The 16,664-nt window shown below is 44.8% G+C and overlaps 1 protein-coding gene across 1 annotated transcript; it reads left to right on the top strand.

Annotated features, from left to right (window-relative positions):
• Positions 1 to 8,979: 8,979 nt before the first annotated feature.
• On the top strand, positions 8,980 to 13,157 carry LOC147005053 (disks large homolog 5-like). The gene is made up of 5 exons (XM_085836141.1): positions 8,980 to 9,118; positions 10,106 to 10,265; positions 11,486 to 11,629; positions 12,261 to 12,444; positions 12,942 to 13,157. Exons 1-5 carry the CDS (start codon positions 8,980 to 8,982, stop codon positions 13,116 to 13,118), a joined length of 804 nt encoding a protein of 267 aa, XP_085692267.1. The 3' UTR covers positions 13,119 to 13,157.
• Positions 13,158 to 16,664: the final 3,507 nt, after the last annotated feature.

Raw genomic sequence — 16,664 nt, 5'->3', positions numbered from 1 at the left:
TCCTGGTGCCCCTTTAATACTCAAACCATGTATTTTATATTTTTCCTTTCTAAGCTTGCTATGCTTGTTAAAACTTATCTTTCTAAGACTTAACCAGAGAACAAAGTCTCTGCTGGGCTTTTCTGAAACTTCCCTTGTCAATGCAATTAATCTGAGGCTCTTCACCTTAGTCTCAGGCAGACTTGTCAGTCTAGGACAAAAACTAGCCACATTCTTCATCAAAATATGACAAAAACAGTCTTTCTGCCACATTCTGAAATTCTTCTCCTTTGAAATGTCTTGGGCCAGGTCAACACAGTTCAAATCACTCCCAGCAAAAAAGTCTTCCATATTCCTACTAGGATGACCCATTAAGCCACTTTTAAAGCATTCCTCTGTGTTCCAAATCCAAAGTCCCTAAATCTACATTCTTCAAATGAAAGCATGGTCAGTCCTATCCCAGCAATGCCCCATTCCCTGGTACCAACTTCTGTCTTTTTTTTTTTTTTTCAAACCTGTGCAATTTCTTTCTTGGGACTAACATACATAAGAAACCTGAGTAGTCACTTTCACAAAATGTGATTGTGCTAGAAAGTGTTGTTTGATGCCTTCTAGATCACAGGCCTGACAGGCCCATGAAGAAGCCACTTTATCTTCTGATAAGTAAAACACTCTAGAGTCCAAATTCCTGGCTTACAACTATCTGGTAGAGCTGGTGGAAAAGCAGGAAGGGACATGCTTTCCCAAGTCCAGAACTTAGGCCACCAGAGTGAGAGCAGCCTGTCCTATGGCTGCAACACCCAGTAAAGCCCCATGACAGCACCGTCCAATCAACTGTGAAATGAATGCTGAGGAGGACATGTTGTCTCCGAGGCCAGCTGCAGAGGAAACAAGTTAAGGGAAATATATAAGCTGCAGCCTTCTGGAGCTCTTCTCCTCGTTCCTCAGGCATTCAGTGAGACCTGACTGTACAAAGACAGAGAATCTTCCAGTACAGTATGCTGGCCCTATCGGGGAAGGACTCCCAACTCCTCCATGTACCCACCTGACTGTCCCACTATATATACAATACAGTTACCACAAAAAAAAATAATAATCTTAATTTGGCAACATGAAACTTCTGTAAACTGGACCAGCTCCAAAAACATTAATACTAAAGTAGTCCCTTCACCAAATATATACCTGAGATTAGCTGCTCATGAAAGTTTAAAGGCACCACTCCAGCATTACATGTACACTCCACCCAAGTTTAAATTGATTTTCCCTGGACAAGAGTCTTGGGATTTGGAGAAGCCAGCAAGAACTCCAGGTATATTGCTGTGGGTAAGTTTGTCAGCTGTGCAGATGATCCCAGCTACAGGCCAGCCAGTTATCTAAAGAGTATGCACCTAAGGCTTTTACTGTTCAGCTCTGAGGAAGGCTTGATTCACAGTGAAGAGGTGGAACCGGAAGACAGGACAGAGATTTACAGCATTCATTCCTCCAAATCTGCCAGGCCTGACTTATGGTCTCCACAAGCAGCCGTCCACTTCCTTAGGGCTTAGGTCCTCCCTAGACTAGCTCTGATCCAGAGGAAGTATTGGGATTTTATGAGTCAGCAACTGTTCTGGTGACTCCACAGGCGCCCAGGTCTTTTGGAATAAGGACTGTGACTGGACTGGATGCATTTGCAATCCCGTTGGTCTGTGTACTTCTTGAAATGTGCCTCTTAATCTGCTTCAAGTGCCAGTCTGCTCCATCATCGAAGCCTGAAAGTGACCTAGGCCCTCGATGTGACAGAAGTTGAGGGAACTCTCTGGAGAGAGGCCATTGGGTTGGGTGGCTACTGGGTGGGGATGTGGATGGGCAGGCACAGAGGATGGGTATGCCCTGCGGTGAAAATGACTGGCTGATCACTGAGGAGTGTATGGAGACCCTGTCTGCAGCATCACACTGTGGGGTGGGAAAGCATATGAACCAAAAGTCATTCCTGAACTCAGAGATGGTGGTGGAGTTCCATAAAGATAGACACTGGTTGACAGTGAGTTCTGCCACTTGGGAGCTGCATCATGGTTGTCGAGATCTAGAATTTTGGGAGACTCTCTGGCCTCTCCAACAGATTCATCCATCTTTTCTTCTTCTGGACCAGAATTGTGTCCATCAGGAGGAACAACCTTAGCAGTCACTGCATCCATTTGAGTTGGAGGAGTTAAGGCAGAATTTAGTGTCTCACAACCTTGCAGACTAGACAGGACAATCTTCTCTGGGAAGAGGGAGCATGGAGGGTGACTCCCTGGGGGTCCACTTGGGCTTCTCTGGGAAGGGAGAGATCTCTGCCAATCAGAAAAGCCCTGTGGACATGTATAATGAGGAGTCCTCTGATAGGGGTGGTAGGAAGGCAGAGAAGAAGGCTGGTAGGTATATCTCATTCCTTGCTGAGGATGGTACCTAGGAAAGAGTCCAGGTTGGGGACCATTATCCTGGAACCCCCTGGGAGGAAAGGACTGAGGCTGTGATCCTGAGGACTTTCCTCCCATCATAGAGCCCAAGCCTTGCAAACTTGGACTCATAGAGTACTGTGTAGCTGAGTTAGAGTATTCTATGCCAGGCATGTATAAGGGAGAAAACTGGTTCACCTTGCCTGCCATCCAACTGGGATCTGTGCAAAGAGGTGTAGTAGCATTCGGTCCTATGCATAGCATGGCTTCTTGCAATGTTTTACCCCTGGGGCAGATTGGCTTTTCTGGACCACTACCATCAAGGCCCTTCCCCTCTGACCTACAGGGAGATGCTTCACCAAGGACCTCATTTTCAGATAGATTCCCCATCTCTGCCACTATGGAGAAGTCTCTCAACAGCCTTGCACAGCTGGGCTGCTGTAGCTATTGTCCAAAGGCCAGGTGTTCTTGTTCTTTGATGTGTTAGAAGTGTCTGCAGAGTCTGAAGCATCACTATTGAGTCAGAAGTCCTCTGTTTCCCTTTCTTGTGGTGAGCTTTGCCTGGTACCGCTGGCTTGCAAGGGAGGTGCAGGGTGTGTAGTTGTTTGAGGTATATCCCCTCTGAAGAACAAATGCTTGCTGCTTTCTCTTCATGTCCAGGCAAAGGCTCTGGGTCTTCCTCAGGCTCTTGTGTTTCAGTCATCTCCTGTGTACTCCCAGGGTTGTCCAATGCAGTCTCGGGCTCTGACACACGTACTGATGACAAATGAGCTACCTTTGGAGAGGGACCAGTTATTGGGGAGGAGAGCGCTGGAGGGGGGTGGTAAGGCATACCTGGGGGAAAGACTCCGGAGGGGAGCTGCTTCATGGCAATCATTTCAGGGCTGTCCATCATGGATTCCCTACTTGTGCCCCCCGGGGCACCTGGGAGGGCCCTCTGAATCCAGGACTTGGTGCTGGAGTTGGAGGTGTCTGCAAACCATGTCCATCAGACTTACAGGGTGGCTGCATATACCCTGAGGAAGGAACACCATGAGGTAGAAAGCTTGACTGTTTAGTCCACTGGTTTGGTGGGATAGGTTGTCTCATCACTCGGCCATCCATCACATGACCAATGGTATGAGGGTGGTGAGAGGGTCCTGGACCCAGGTGGGGCTTCTCAACTGGCCCCAAACATCCAGGGTTTACAGTACCATGGTTCCCATTCCAAACAGCAGGGTGTCCTCGATTTAGATACTTGTATGAATGATAAATATGACCAGGAGGAATTTCAGACCTTTCAGGAAAGTCTGGGGGTCGGGCTGGAGTCCCACCATGCCTAGAAGGAATAAATCCTGCCTGGAATGGAGCTGGTGGATACATGTTTCCAACTTGACTGGGACAATTCATCTGCCCAAGCTGTAAGGATGGGACATGTGACACCATATTGGAAAGGTCTGAAGCACTGAGCAGGGATCCCCAATGGTTACTAATTCCAACTGGAGACTGTATAGCAAAGGTTGGGTGTTGCAAGGGCTCCTCTGGGGGCACCTCTGGAATTCGAGAGGAGCCATGTAAGTTGATGGGTTCTGATCCTTGAAGAGAGCCAAACGTTCCTGGTGCTGCTGGCTTCATCTGGTTTAAAAGGGATGCGTGACTAGGCACCCTACCACAATGCAGGGGGCAAGAAAAGCCTTGGCCATTTGATGTGCCGACCTCTGGAGGGAGTTGTATGGAACTGCTGCTCTGATTGTCCCCTGAGGAGGCAGCTCAGTGTGCTGTGGGCAATGATTTTCCCCCATTCTTTACTGGTGGCTGTTTCCTGCTCTACACTTCTGTGTTTCTTGAGAGAGTCCAAACATGGCTTCCACTATTTCTACCAGACTGACTCCTTCTTTTTTAGCATTTTTCATCCTCTTTGATCCAAAATTCTTCATCTGTGTCTCCATCTTCACCAGGAAAGTGTTTTGTCATGGCCCGATGGAAACACTGCTCTAAATTGTCAGACATCTTGGTATATTCATTACTGTCACCATTGTATTTTCGGCAATTTTTGAACATGGTCTTCGTGACATTTACAAATTCCTCCCTGGTAAACTATGAACCTCCATTTAATTTCTTCTCCATGCTTGAAATATACATGGGGGTCTTAATAATCTGGTAATAGTTGGGGGCATAAGATACATCCACAGGTTCCAAGAAGGGCCAGGAATTCTTGTGAGCCTTCGCCACATCTAGAACTTTTACATGGCTGTGAAATCGTCATCCAATTCAAAGAGGTACTTGGTCTTCTTCAGTTCCCTTATAGGAGAATTCAGATCCAAATGGGAAAGTTCTGGGGGTAGCTCCTTGCCTTTAGCCAATAGCCATGCTCATTCTTCCCTGAGCTTTCTCTTCTTAGCCCAGACTTCCACTGCCTTGACCTTTTTCCTCCTTTTCCTGCATTCTCTCCTCCTTTAACATCTGATCTTGCTCCTTCTTCTGCACTGCAAGAAAGATTGGTCGTTCCTCCTCCTCCCACCTGTGCTTCTGTTTTTCTATCTTGGTGAGCATGGGAGTTTCCTCTAGCTTGATGAATTGGATGGGCAGGTGGACAGATATAAACCTGTGTTGCAGCTCTGGCTTTGTGCCCTGTGGACATTTTCCCTTCTGAGCAATCATGTTGCAGATTTCAGGCAGGAAGTCCTGCTAAGGAGCTTGTAGAGTTGCTGCTCTTGGAGAGAGGTCGGCTCTCAGGAAGCTCTCAGTAACCTGTCTCCATTCTTCTGTTAGACACAGGATCCACCAAGTACCTTGGCCTGCCCCTCCGGATCCATTTCTTTTGTGTAGGTCAGACGTCAAGGAGTTTTCTTCCTGCTTTTCACTGGATATAATCTCCTCCTGTAGTTTTTTTTTTTTTTTTTTCGTTTTGCAGGCCTTCCTCTTCTTTTGTCTGTTTTTCCTGGAACATTTGAGACATTTTTTTTTTTTTTGCCTTTCACTTTCCCTGCTCAAGGAGAGTTCTCCATTGGACCTTCCGTGAACTAGGTCTTCTTTGTACATTTGTGTCCCATAGAAGTACCAGTACAGTGCACCTGAATTGTCTTCACCTAGAGGTTCAACTCGGAGACTGTCTGCATCCAGACCCTTGAGAAGATCAAAGACATCATCTGCAACAAGCGGGTAATCACAGAGGAGATGCAGGATCTCTACTCATGTACGCAGAGGAAGGTTTGAAAACTGGGATCTCTCAGAGGATTGGGCTTTCCTTCTTCAAGCTCACAACCTTAGTTAACAATATCTTCCAAGTAGCTGTGGAATGTCTGAGACGTGATACCTCTTCGCTAATAGCAGCCTTGAAGCAGGCAGGCAATCAGATCACTGATAAATACCAAGTCATCTCTGTGAAGAGCTGCCTCTAACTCCTCGATCTCGAAGTTGAGCAGGCATAAAGCCTTGTGAAAGAACAAGCAGAATTGTGCGATGGCTGGGACTTCCCACCAGGAGCAGAGCATGCCCAGCATGGCCATGCAGCCTTCCTCTGGGCACATCTCCCTGCTGTGATTACTCACTCACTCTTGCTTGCTTCAATCTTGCTTGCTAGCTCCAACTCTGGCCATGGGGCAGCACCTCTCACTCAGCAAATGGCAGCTCCCTCAGCTTAGCAAGAGCTCAATCAGAGGCAGGCCAGGACAAGGGTAGTGCACTGGGGGAGTAGCTTGCAAACTCACTCAAACAGGCACATGCTTGCCCCCTCCCTCAATGGCTGTCCCAACATCTGACTTAGTTATGGTTTTACAGCTGGGAACAGACACTATGACTAGGGCAAGACTTATAAAAACATTTCATTGGGGCGGGCTTACACGTTTAGAGGCTCAGTCAATTATCATCAAGCATGACAGCATTCACACAGGCATGGCAAGAGCAGAGCTGAGAGTTCCAAATCTTCACCCAAATGCTGCTAGTAAAAGACCCATTTCCAGGCACCTAGGATGAGAGTATTAAGCCCACGCCCACAGTGACATGCCTACTGCAAACAGGTCACACCTATACCAACAATGCTACCCATCCAAATGGTGCCACTCTCTGGTACAAGAGTATACAAACCATCACAACTTGGAAGCATATTATGGCAAAAGCATGAAATAGACTGACGGCTGCCATGTAACAAATTTCCTACAGATATGGTAAGGGGGCAAGCCTTACCAGAGAGAACTTTGTATCATTAGGAAAGATGTCTGCATGATGTTAGCATGTTTATACAAGGTCCATGGCCTCAACTTGAGCACTTTCAAGGAGGACAGAGAATGTGTTTTTTACTTGAAATAAAGGGCTTCAGCACTGTGTCTCATACTGGTCGGTGCCGATTTCACCTCACTCTATCCATGCAGAGGAACCCAAGTTGTCCTCCCACCTTCCTTTTGAGCAAGGTATAGGCACAAAAAGACCAGGACGCAGAGCTGGTGTCCAATTCCTCAGATATGCTCAATTTTTAACTAATGTTTAAACAAATACAGTGTGGTCACTTATTATTGATAGTCTTCACATCTTACTGAGGGCACCAACTGCTTGACTACAACCAACTCTCTAAATAGTCTGCGCCCGGGGACATATATCAAGATCAATCTGGCATGGAGGTGCGTGCACACTTTCCTGTACTGAACATAGAAAGGTGGAGGTAGAAGTTTGATGTATGGTAAATTGGCCACCAAGTTCACATTGTTTTCCTGGATTTCATCTCAGGACAAGGATGTGGAGAGTCTCTGATGGCTTCTGTCTAGCCCCTTGAAAGGTTGTCTGAGCTTTGGCCTCAGCACTTAATACTTCCTGCTGGGTCAGCAACACTAAAGGAAGCTAAGATTGTCATCAGCACCGTATCACGCTACCAGCAGTGGATATTAATCAGTTGTTCAGATGATGATATTCACTTTCATTTTTTCCTAATGTGGGCTAAGGGAAACAGAGAACATAGTCCTTAGAATGGAAAGATCATTCTCACTTCTCCATCTTCCCAGAAAGAAAGACTGGAAGGGGGAGAATGGTAAGTTCTTTATAATAGACAAGACTTGGTAAGTGAGGCCTTTGATGTAGTGTGTGATTCAGTGTTGTTTTCTGAAACAGGTTCTCAAGTACCCCATGTGGACCAAGTTAACCTTGAGCTCAGACAATTCTGCTTCCACTTTCCTATATTTGAGCTTCCATGTGGGGCTTCCAAGTACTGTGGAAACATAACTAGTCATTGTGAGAAACCTGGATAATCTAATGCTAAGGCATGTACAGCACAGTATAGCAAAGGCATTGATTTCTATGTCTGCCCCCTATTTCAGATAGTTGCTGTCATATGACAGCCAATCATCAACAGAGAAAACAACTTGACTCAGCAAAGTCATGGTGTCCACATTCTGTTGTGTTCTGTATGAGGTTTGTTAATCTTACAATGGTACATAAACCATTCCATGGGACCCCTCAAATTAAGGGTCAATATGCAGTTATATCTAAAACGGCCTGATCCGAACAGAGCACTGGATACTTCCCTAACTTTAAATGAACTAATTTTGTTTTTTCATTTGATTTTTTTTTGTTTGGTTGGTTTGGTTTTGTTTTTGTTTTCTGTCTTTATAAGTTAACAAAGATAGATTTTTTCAGCTATGGCTCAGGCACAAATCCTGAGCAATGGTTCTGATCAATCAACATTAGGGTCTGCATTTAATGAATCATTCATGTTTGACGGAAATTGGGTTTTGTGTGGTTTGTGGGGCCAAACATGAACCCAAATACAAGATGCTAGGACCTTGCCCAGTCAACTAACCTATGTCTATAGTATTACCCTATACTTTCTGCCTGCACATCCGCACCTCTGTTGAATATATTATTTATTTCATACAGAAACTCATGGTCTAGCACACAGAGGGCTATAAGCAATACTGATCGGTGAGATTGGTGCAGTGAGAAAAGCCCCCACACAATCTGATGGTCACACATTGGTGGCTCCATATTTCAGTTTCCTCTGCCAAAAGATCTCTAGAATGTTGTCAGAAGCATGATGACTGCATGTCTCCCTCCTAAGGGATCTTGGGGCAAATTGCAAATGCTAAACACAAGGCTTCATGAGTGTGGTCCCTAACACGCACCCACACTGCAACCAGCCCTGAAGGCTCAGCATGGATGAGATTTCATGCACCTGTATATGATTAGACAGGAGTAGATTTTGGCTGCATATTCAAACTGGTATGATTTCTCACTAAGTTTTAATGGCTCCTATTGCTGATTGAGGAAAATTTAAGGTAGGATGAGATATTTCTGAGAAGGGTTTGGAAAGGAAACACAGAGTTAGATACATAGGAATTACTTAGGTGTGGCCAATCAAGCCTAGAGCAAACCCTGGCTTTGGAAGGAGGATGTGCTCAATGGCTATGCCCCAGGAAAGAGCAGCTCAGCTTCCTGTCAGTACAGTGAGAACATTAGCAGGGAACCAAAGGCTATATGTAGTCCATGACATCAGCAGTCCTTTCTTGGACATTCTATTGTCTCCTGGAGAGTTCTAAGCAACCTCTGTAATGTCACCAGTGTTGTAGTTACAACAAGCTGACTGAGATTTCTCAGTCAGAGACTGGACATTGCAGTGATGGCCCTGCTTGCCCGACTTGGTAGACTTTTTCAGAGAACCAATGTGGATGGGAGAGAGACCAGAGAGGGGAGGAAGGATGCTGGCCTTCCATCTGAGAGTAATGAAGGACAAAGGAGGTGGACTTGGCGAATGAGGAGTAAGTCCTGGGAAGTGGATGTTGAGCTTCCTGGTAGGGGTGGCCTGAGCTGGCCTTTCTAGTAATGTGGAACTGGAGACTCTGGGTAGCAAAAAAACTTCCATGGTTATCACAATTCTTGAATCATCAAGGATTTCAGAACAGTACTTTTCCATCCCCTAAGGCAGGAGTTGGCAAGGTCAAAGCTGTTGGGCTATGAACTTCAAGTCTTGACTTGCACTGGGTATTGTGGGTGTTACTTGGGGACAGAATGAGACCATCAGGAGTGACAGCAGGTCTAAGCTATGCCAGATTGAGGGAGGGAATACCTGCACTTCAGTCCATGGCTTCTTTAAGCTCCTGTAGTTATCTGACATTAGTCACAGGGAGAGAATGGTGCTCCAGACCATGATGTCATGTTCTCAGAACTACTCTGACCTCCTGTTTGTGACAGTTCCTACCTTACCTTTCTTTATCACCAATTGTGGGTGGCAGCCATTTCTATACTGTAAACAAAGAACAAGCAGTTGATAGACCCAGAGGGGGATTCTATTTTTATTTCTGGGATGTTTTGTGTTTCAGGGGGGAAGTTGATCATTGTGATGAACATATTCTCCCCCTGCCTGACTTATTAAACAAATTCCTTGGCTTAGAGTAACAGGTAGGATATCTGAGCATCTCCAAGATCTAAAATACTTGTGATAGTGAATTTGTAGTCTGACTTGTGAAACCACAGGGCTCAGGGCTCTGAAGCCAAGTTGTACCCTGAAGAAGACATCTCTCTGGTCCTCATAAGCACGTTTAAGGGGGAATGAGGATACATCTGGCTACTTACATCACCTGATCTCTCTAGAGTGATGGTAGAACTGAGATCCACTCAGAAGAAATCTCATGCTGGGACCAATCTCTTGGTGGTGTCACTAGGTTACAGGCCTTTTTCCTTCTCTTTGGTAAGTCCACACTCTTTGCATTCTCACATCAAATATTCTCATATTCATCTACCTACAGTGGCTCACAGACAGACATCATCCCCTATACCTGTCATGAGCAAGGAGCAGTTTGAGAAGGAAGAGAACGAGCTGATCAAAGAGATCCAGCTCACTATGCAGGAGACAAATGAGCTGAGAGATCGCCTGATCTATGTGACCGAGGGATCCATGAACAAGAGGTATACCTTGCTCCATACCTGTGGTGTCATTCCGGGGTCTGCAATGCCTCCTTCATCTTATGCTTTTAAAGGGGTGGGTTCTAGGAAGCTATACCACCAGAATATAACTGGGCCTCACTTCATGCCCCTATATACTTATTAGAGGAGTGGCCACACCTGAAGTTTTGTCAGGATTAAGAAGGGAAATAGACTCTTCTGCTCCCTCCACTTGAAAAGAGGAACTTGGAATCTGAGTGAAGAACTCAGGGAAAGAGGCAGTGATGATTTCCTAGGGTTCATTTGGAAAGCCTTTGACAGGAGGTTTCTAGGTGATGTGTGTTTGTAGTTGTGTTTTTACTTGTCTCCCACGTGATTGAGTGCTGGCACCTCCAGGTAGCAGCTGGAGGGGCCTGGTCCCACATGGTTCTTCTCAGTGCTTGATTAGAATGCCTGAAGTTCATGCCTGTTCCTCTTTGTCTGTGTGCCTTATACTCTAAGGCAGTAATGTTGCATGCATTACTCTACCTCTCATTGTGTTCCCTTTGTCTCTGTCTCTCTTTCTCTTTCATTCTCTCACTCTTTGTTTCTCCATCCTGTGTATAGGTCTAAGTCTGTGAGTCTATGTGCATGCACAGGTACAGACCTGTGAATATGTTTTGTATGTTTTTATTTCTCTCCACAATTTGGAATCTAGGGGTAGGTGTTTTGGCCTGAGGATTTACTTACCTAAGAGTATCCAGGTGAGGTTGGTCCTGAGGCCTGGTAGTCCCCACTTTAAATAGCATTGCACTTTGACTATGTTGTCACATGTGTTAGTACTTTTGTATTTTGGGGGCAGATTATAAATCTGTGGTGATGTCTGGACTCATCTCCATAATTATATATAATAACTGTCTCTACAGTATTAGGTATCCAGGATTTAGAATCCCTTTTATGGAAACAGGGGAAACACCATCACAGCTGTTTGGTGGGTAAAGACCTGTAGCCTAGACCCCTGAGAACATAACTGCTTAGTCTGCCCTTCAGACCTACTGAGTAACGCAGGGAGCCAGGGCACCCTCAATCTAGATGCCTAGCTTCTGGTGTTCAGGGGCCAGGATAGCCAGTTTCCCAAGGTTAAGAAAATCCCAGCATTTAGAATGCAGTGTGTGGTTTCCATGGCTGCAGTAGTCCAGGACCCAGCCTGAGTTCATGTGTTACTAAAAGCCTAAGTTTATGGAGTTCTGTCTTCCTGGGGCCAGGCCCTACCACAGGCCAAATGGACATTATAAAGAACTGAAATTAAAGGAGAAGGAGATCATGACATTCCTACATGAATTAGAGAACAAGAACATGGAGGCCCGAGAGAACAAGCAGGAGCTCAAGAAGGAGATAAATTTCTATCGGTAAGTACTTGTCTGGGAGGCCAACACTTGTGAAATGGCCATTTCTGCCTTCCTTTATTTCTGGTCGGGAGACTGCAGGTCTGGTTCTATACTTTATGCTTTTTAGGCATCAGTGTCCCTTGGATTTTTGGACTCAGTTTTCCTAGGTCTCTAGGAGACTGTTATACTGCCAGTGTTCTCCAGGGTTCTCAGGAGCCTCTAAACAGACAAGTGATTCAGATCATCAGAAGGTTATTATGTTGTACTGGGCCTGTGGGGCTCAGGCAGGGTTTTACAGAGCTAAGTGAGGTGTAACACGAGGATAGAGCGCCCTCCCTTTGGTTCTAATGACTACCCTGATTGTAGTTGCACCCTACTAATTGGTATTGTCCCAATGCATGGGCTGTCATGAGTAGATGGAGATCCCTGTTTCTTTTGGAAAAACATGGACCCTTTTTGGTGTTTGGACTGCAGCACAAATTTCTTCTTCCATGAAATGGCTATTTGCTCTTTGTACAGCTGTCATGGATGTATTCTGGTGGATTATATTAGGTGTTCACAGGAATCAGGGTACATGTCAGGTTAATGGGACCTGTAAGTAGAAATGGGAGGAGGAGGCTGCAGGAACTTACCATGCAGAATGTGTTTCCAGTAACCTGCACAGCCGGCTCCTGCTGGAGAAGAATCTTATAAAGAAGAAGTTGGCGATATTGCAGCAGGAGAAGAAGGAAGTACTGGCTGATTGGGCCGTCATTCGTCAATGTTTGATGGAGTTGAATCTGAGTGGTACAGAAGAACAGGAGAAGACCAACAACCTGGAGACTAAAGAACATCAGGTAGGGACAAACAATTCGGCCAGGCTATGACTATCTGATAATTGGCACAATAGAATCTATCTTTGCTTCCTCCCACCAACTTTCTAATCCATACTTCCAAGCAGCCGCCCTCCTCATGGAATGTAGCTGTTCTTTGCTCTTTTTTCACACAAGTATTCTGGGAAGTTAGCATCTTGTGAAACTCTGAATTAGCCTCTTTGGAGGCACTATTATCACTGGCAAGTGAACCTTTCAACTCTGCTTTAGTCTTCTGTCCACTCAGGGTGACAGGTGAATAACATGTCACATTCTTGCATGCATGTCTTCAGATAGGTGGAATGCTATGTGGAGGTTTGAGTGAATTCTGGGTCCTATCTGCAGATTTCATATCAGTAATTTCAGTTAGAATATTAATGTTGACTGTACAGTAAAGATGAGGTAGTGGGAGATAAAGGTCTGACAGCTGCCATGCCTTTCCCCACCATTCCTGTGTCTTAGTAACTGCCTTCCTTTCCCAGGTCTCAGAAACTGCTAGAGAGCTGGGATTGGCCACAGCTAAAGAAGAGACCATCTTGCAAAATGAGTTGTCATGCCAGGAGGCCCCTGCTGACCCTGATCTCCAGCATCCCGAATCTTCCTCAGATGAATCTTCCCCATATGAATCTCTTTATATCACATGTCCTGAGTGGGAATAGGCCCTAACTAGGAAGCCATGGCTGATTCAGGGTGTTATTGCCTTTTCTCTTCAGACAATTCCTCTTGGCAGAGAACAGAGGTGACTGCACTGCTAACAAATGTCCAAGAGGAGTAACAGGCTATAGGTCTGTGCTGCTAAAAGTGAAGAAAAAAGATGAACAATAATTTTTTTATAGTTTTGTTTGAAGTTTTCATTTTTTGTTCTTTGAGTTGTTGCTATTTTATTTAGAAGTTATATGTTCTTATTCTTTTATTTCATTGTTTATTTTTGCCTTTATCTCTATATTAATTGAAATTGTAAAACCTATTTTTTAAAAATTCTATTTCTTATGCAAAAAATGGATTTGCAAGTCGTGACTTTTGAGACCATCTTCCTTATTCAGGTTTTCTATCCCCTGCTGTAGACCTAGAACTCACATCCAGAGATGGATCTTTGTAAGTTCCAGACAGCCAGGGCTATATAGTAAAGTCATAGCCACCTAGGGGTATACAAGGTGATGAACTTTTGTGTATCAATAATTTTATTTACCCCATGGACACACACTTGGTGATGTAATCACTGCCATACTGCATCAATGGTGACATGAATTCTCATACTCCTAACATATAGCACTCTGTCACACACACATTCATTCATGATCCTGTGAACCAGATACTGAGGAATATACAATCATTGTTCTAGAGCTGCTGAGGATATAAACACATTCAGAAAGGAATACAAAATAAATCAGGAAGGCCAGAGCCATATGCCTCAGTTTACTTGCAACAGAGCATCAGTGATTGAGGCGAACAATAGCTTCCCTTTGGTTCTGGCCTGAAAAGGTCAGAGACATTAACTGGGAGAAAGTTCAGGGGTCGTCCCTCCTGAAATGGAGGGATGTCTAAACATGGCTTTCTGTGAGCCAGAGTTTTTCCTTGTTTCTAGTCAAGAGTTAATATTTACCTGGAGAGGAAAATGTCCTTGGGTCTGCAGATAACAGTTTCTTCTTGTGAAGTTTGTTCTCTTTCTGAGGAAATGACTCCAAAAATGATAATATTGTCTGCCCGGTGCAACTATGTAAAAATGTTATTGTTTGGGCCTATTTGGCAAAGTCATAACCCGTGTTTTTAAGCTGTAGAAATCAGTAAAGCTTTGCTTCTTGCCACCAGAGCAGTAGTCTGTCTGTTTCTTTAAGGCATTCGCGAAGCTCATCTTCGTCAAGTGATAACCACACAGCAGACATAATGACCTTCCATTTCTTGCTGGGAAATAGCTTTTAATAGATGCTGTTGTCCTTGACCATAAACTTGCTTTGTTTTGCTGTTGCTGATTAGACTTATGTTGAACATTTATGTGAATGGGTGTTTTTCCTACTGAATGTAATACTGTATGTGGCTCCTCCTGAGGGACATTTCCCTCAGAGCACAGATGGAATCACAACCATTCCTGGAGATGATTGTTAGGTACCATGTGGTTCTTCTTCTGAGTAGCAGATGCTCTAACCTGTGAGGCATCCCCACACTTCCTGCCGTTGGCTTTTGCCCTTCCAGTGAATATGCTGTATTAGATGAACAGGATCAAATCCACTTGAGTGGAGAATCTCAGAAGTTCTGTAGGTACAGTGCCTGACCTGCCCACACTCAGTGTCCTAGGCTGCCAGGCATGTATACACCACGGCTCTGATATTACCACTGCTATTTCTGTGTTCAGAGCCTTTTAAGTGAACAAAAAGGGGTGGAAGGAATATTGCTGTTTGTGTGCTCTGCTCCCTCAAGAGTCCCTAAACACAGGTGCAGTCAGGTGAAATCTTAATTGATCAGATAAGGCTAGAGGCTCTTATTGGGCAGGGGGAAGAAAGGCAGAGCTGAGATTTTTAGAGAGGGGAAGTGAGATGTAGAAGAGAGAGGGAATGAAGGACAAAATAAGGAGGAATAGGAAGATGGTGCTGGACTACGGGGCTCTAGGGGCCATAAGTAACTGGGGATTTCATAAATGGGAAATAGAGTAATGTAGGTACATTTTCCTGATCTAAGTGTGCAGGTTGTATTTGTATGTGTTGAGTTTTGCATTGTTTACATGGGCATTTTGTGGTTGTAGATTTCCCCTAATAAATTTGTCTGGCATATTACAAGGGTTTCGTGTTATTATTTTAAGAGGTAAAGGGGAAGTGTGAGTGGCAGCCAGCTCACTGGAGGCTAGCCACAGGTGGTGGATGGCATTGGAAGTATGAACAGCCTGGCAGCAGCTAAACATGGGAAACAGGGCAATAGTGCTACATGGGGCTTGCCACTCAAGGTTAATGAGATCATCTTTCCTGTCCCTGACCACTTTAGCATGGATTGGGTTTTGTTTTTATGTTTTGCTGTTTTTCTTTTTTGTTTTTTTGTTTATTTTTTTGCTATAAGCTACAATAATGTATTTCTTTTTGTTCTAAGCATAGTAGCAAACTGTTCTACTTGAAAAAAAAAAAAGATACCTCATGACCTGTTTTTTTGCCTGTGATCCAAGCCCTCCCTAAACTGTGTAAAATCCCTGAGTGATAAGTTTGTTGCAAAGTGGGAGTCTTAACACAAGAACTGGGTAGGTGGTGAAGTGAAGGGTGTAATGTGTAGGCAGCCTCACGCCCAAAAGATGCCCTGGACCTCCAGTACACCAGCGCCTTAAACAAAGCCATTGCACAGGTTCCAGCCCGAATCTGGCGCCAAACCCTCTGAGAGGGTGTTACACATCAAAGGGTTACACAGGGGAGCCTGGTACTCTCAAGGGTCTAGTCATGAGGCTGTGGCTCTCCAGCTGGCTCCACAGCCCACTCCCTCACCCTGTCCTTGATTTGGTGATGTGCTGAAGCCATGCTGGTATAATAGCCATCTTTGCTTTCAACTTTCTAGCTCCTATTAATTCTGTCTATCCAGAAAGGTGACAAACTTACTCTGCTTAGAAAGAAAAGCAAGTTTGAAACACAAGAAAAATAACACTAATTTTGTTATGTTTTGGTTTTTTCGAGACAGGGTTTCTCTGTGTAGCTCTGGCTGTCCTGGAACTCAATTTGTAGACCACGCTGGCCTCGAACTCAGAAATCCACCTGCCTCTGCCTCTCGAGTGCTGGGATTAAAGGCGTGCGCCATTACTCCCGGCAAAAAAATAAAACTTTTATGCTTTTGTTTTACTTATGAATTCTGTTTTAAAGTCCAGATCTACCCTCTGTCTTCCACATCCCATACCTCCTCCCCTGTCCCTCCTCTGTCCACGAGGTTCCCCAAACCCACCCCACCAGACCTCTAAACTTCCAGAGACCTCAGTCTCTTTAGGGTCAGTTGCATCTTCTCTGACTAAACCCAGACCCAGCTATCCTTTCCTGTATATGTGTGAAGCCATAGCACCTAGGGATCCACAAGGCGATGGTCTCTTGTGTGTGGATCATGTGGCTTACCCCATGTACACACACTTTAAGATGTATTCACCTCCATACTGTTTCCATGCTGTCATGAATTCTCCTACTCCTAATATAAAGTACTCTGTAACACACATCTATCCATGGCTCTGTAGCCAAACATTGAGTAATATA

This window comes from Mus caroli, unplaced genomic scaffold (assembly GCF_978045245.1).
Source record: "Mus caroli unplaced genomic scaffold, Mus_caroli_1 scaffold_4, whole genome shotgun sequence".
Classification (NCBI taxonomy): domain Eukaryota; kingdom Metazoa; phylum Chordata; class Mammalia; order Rodentia; family Muridae; genus Mus; species Mus caroli.
The sequence above is the reverse complement of the archived record's forward strand: the minus strand, read 5'-3'. Positions and strand labels throughout refer to the sequence as shown.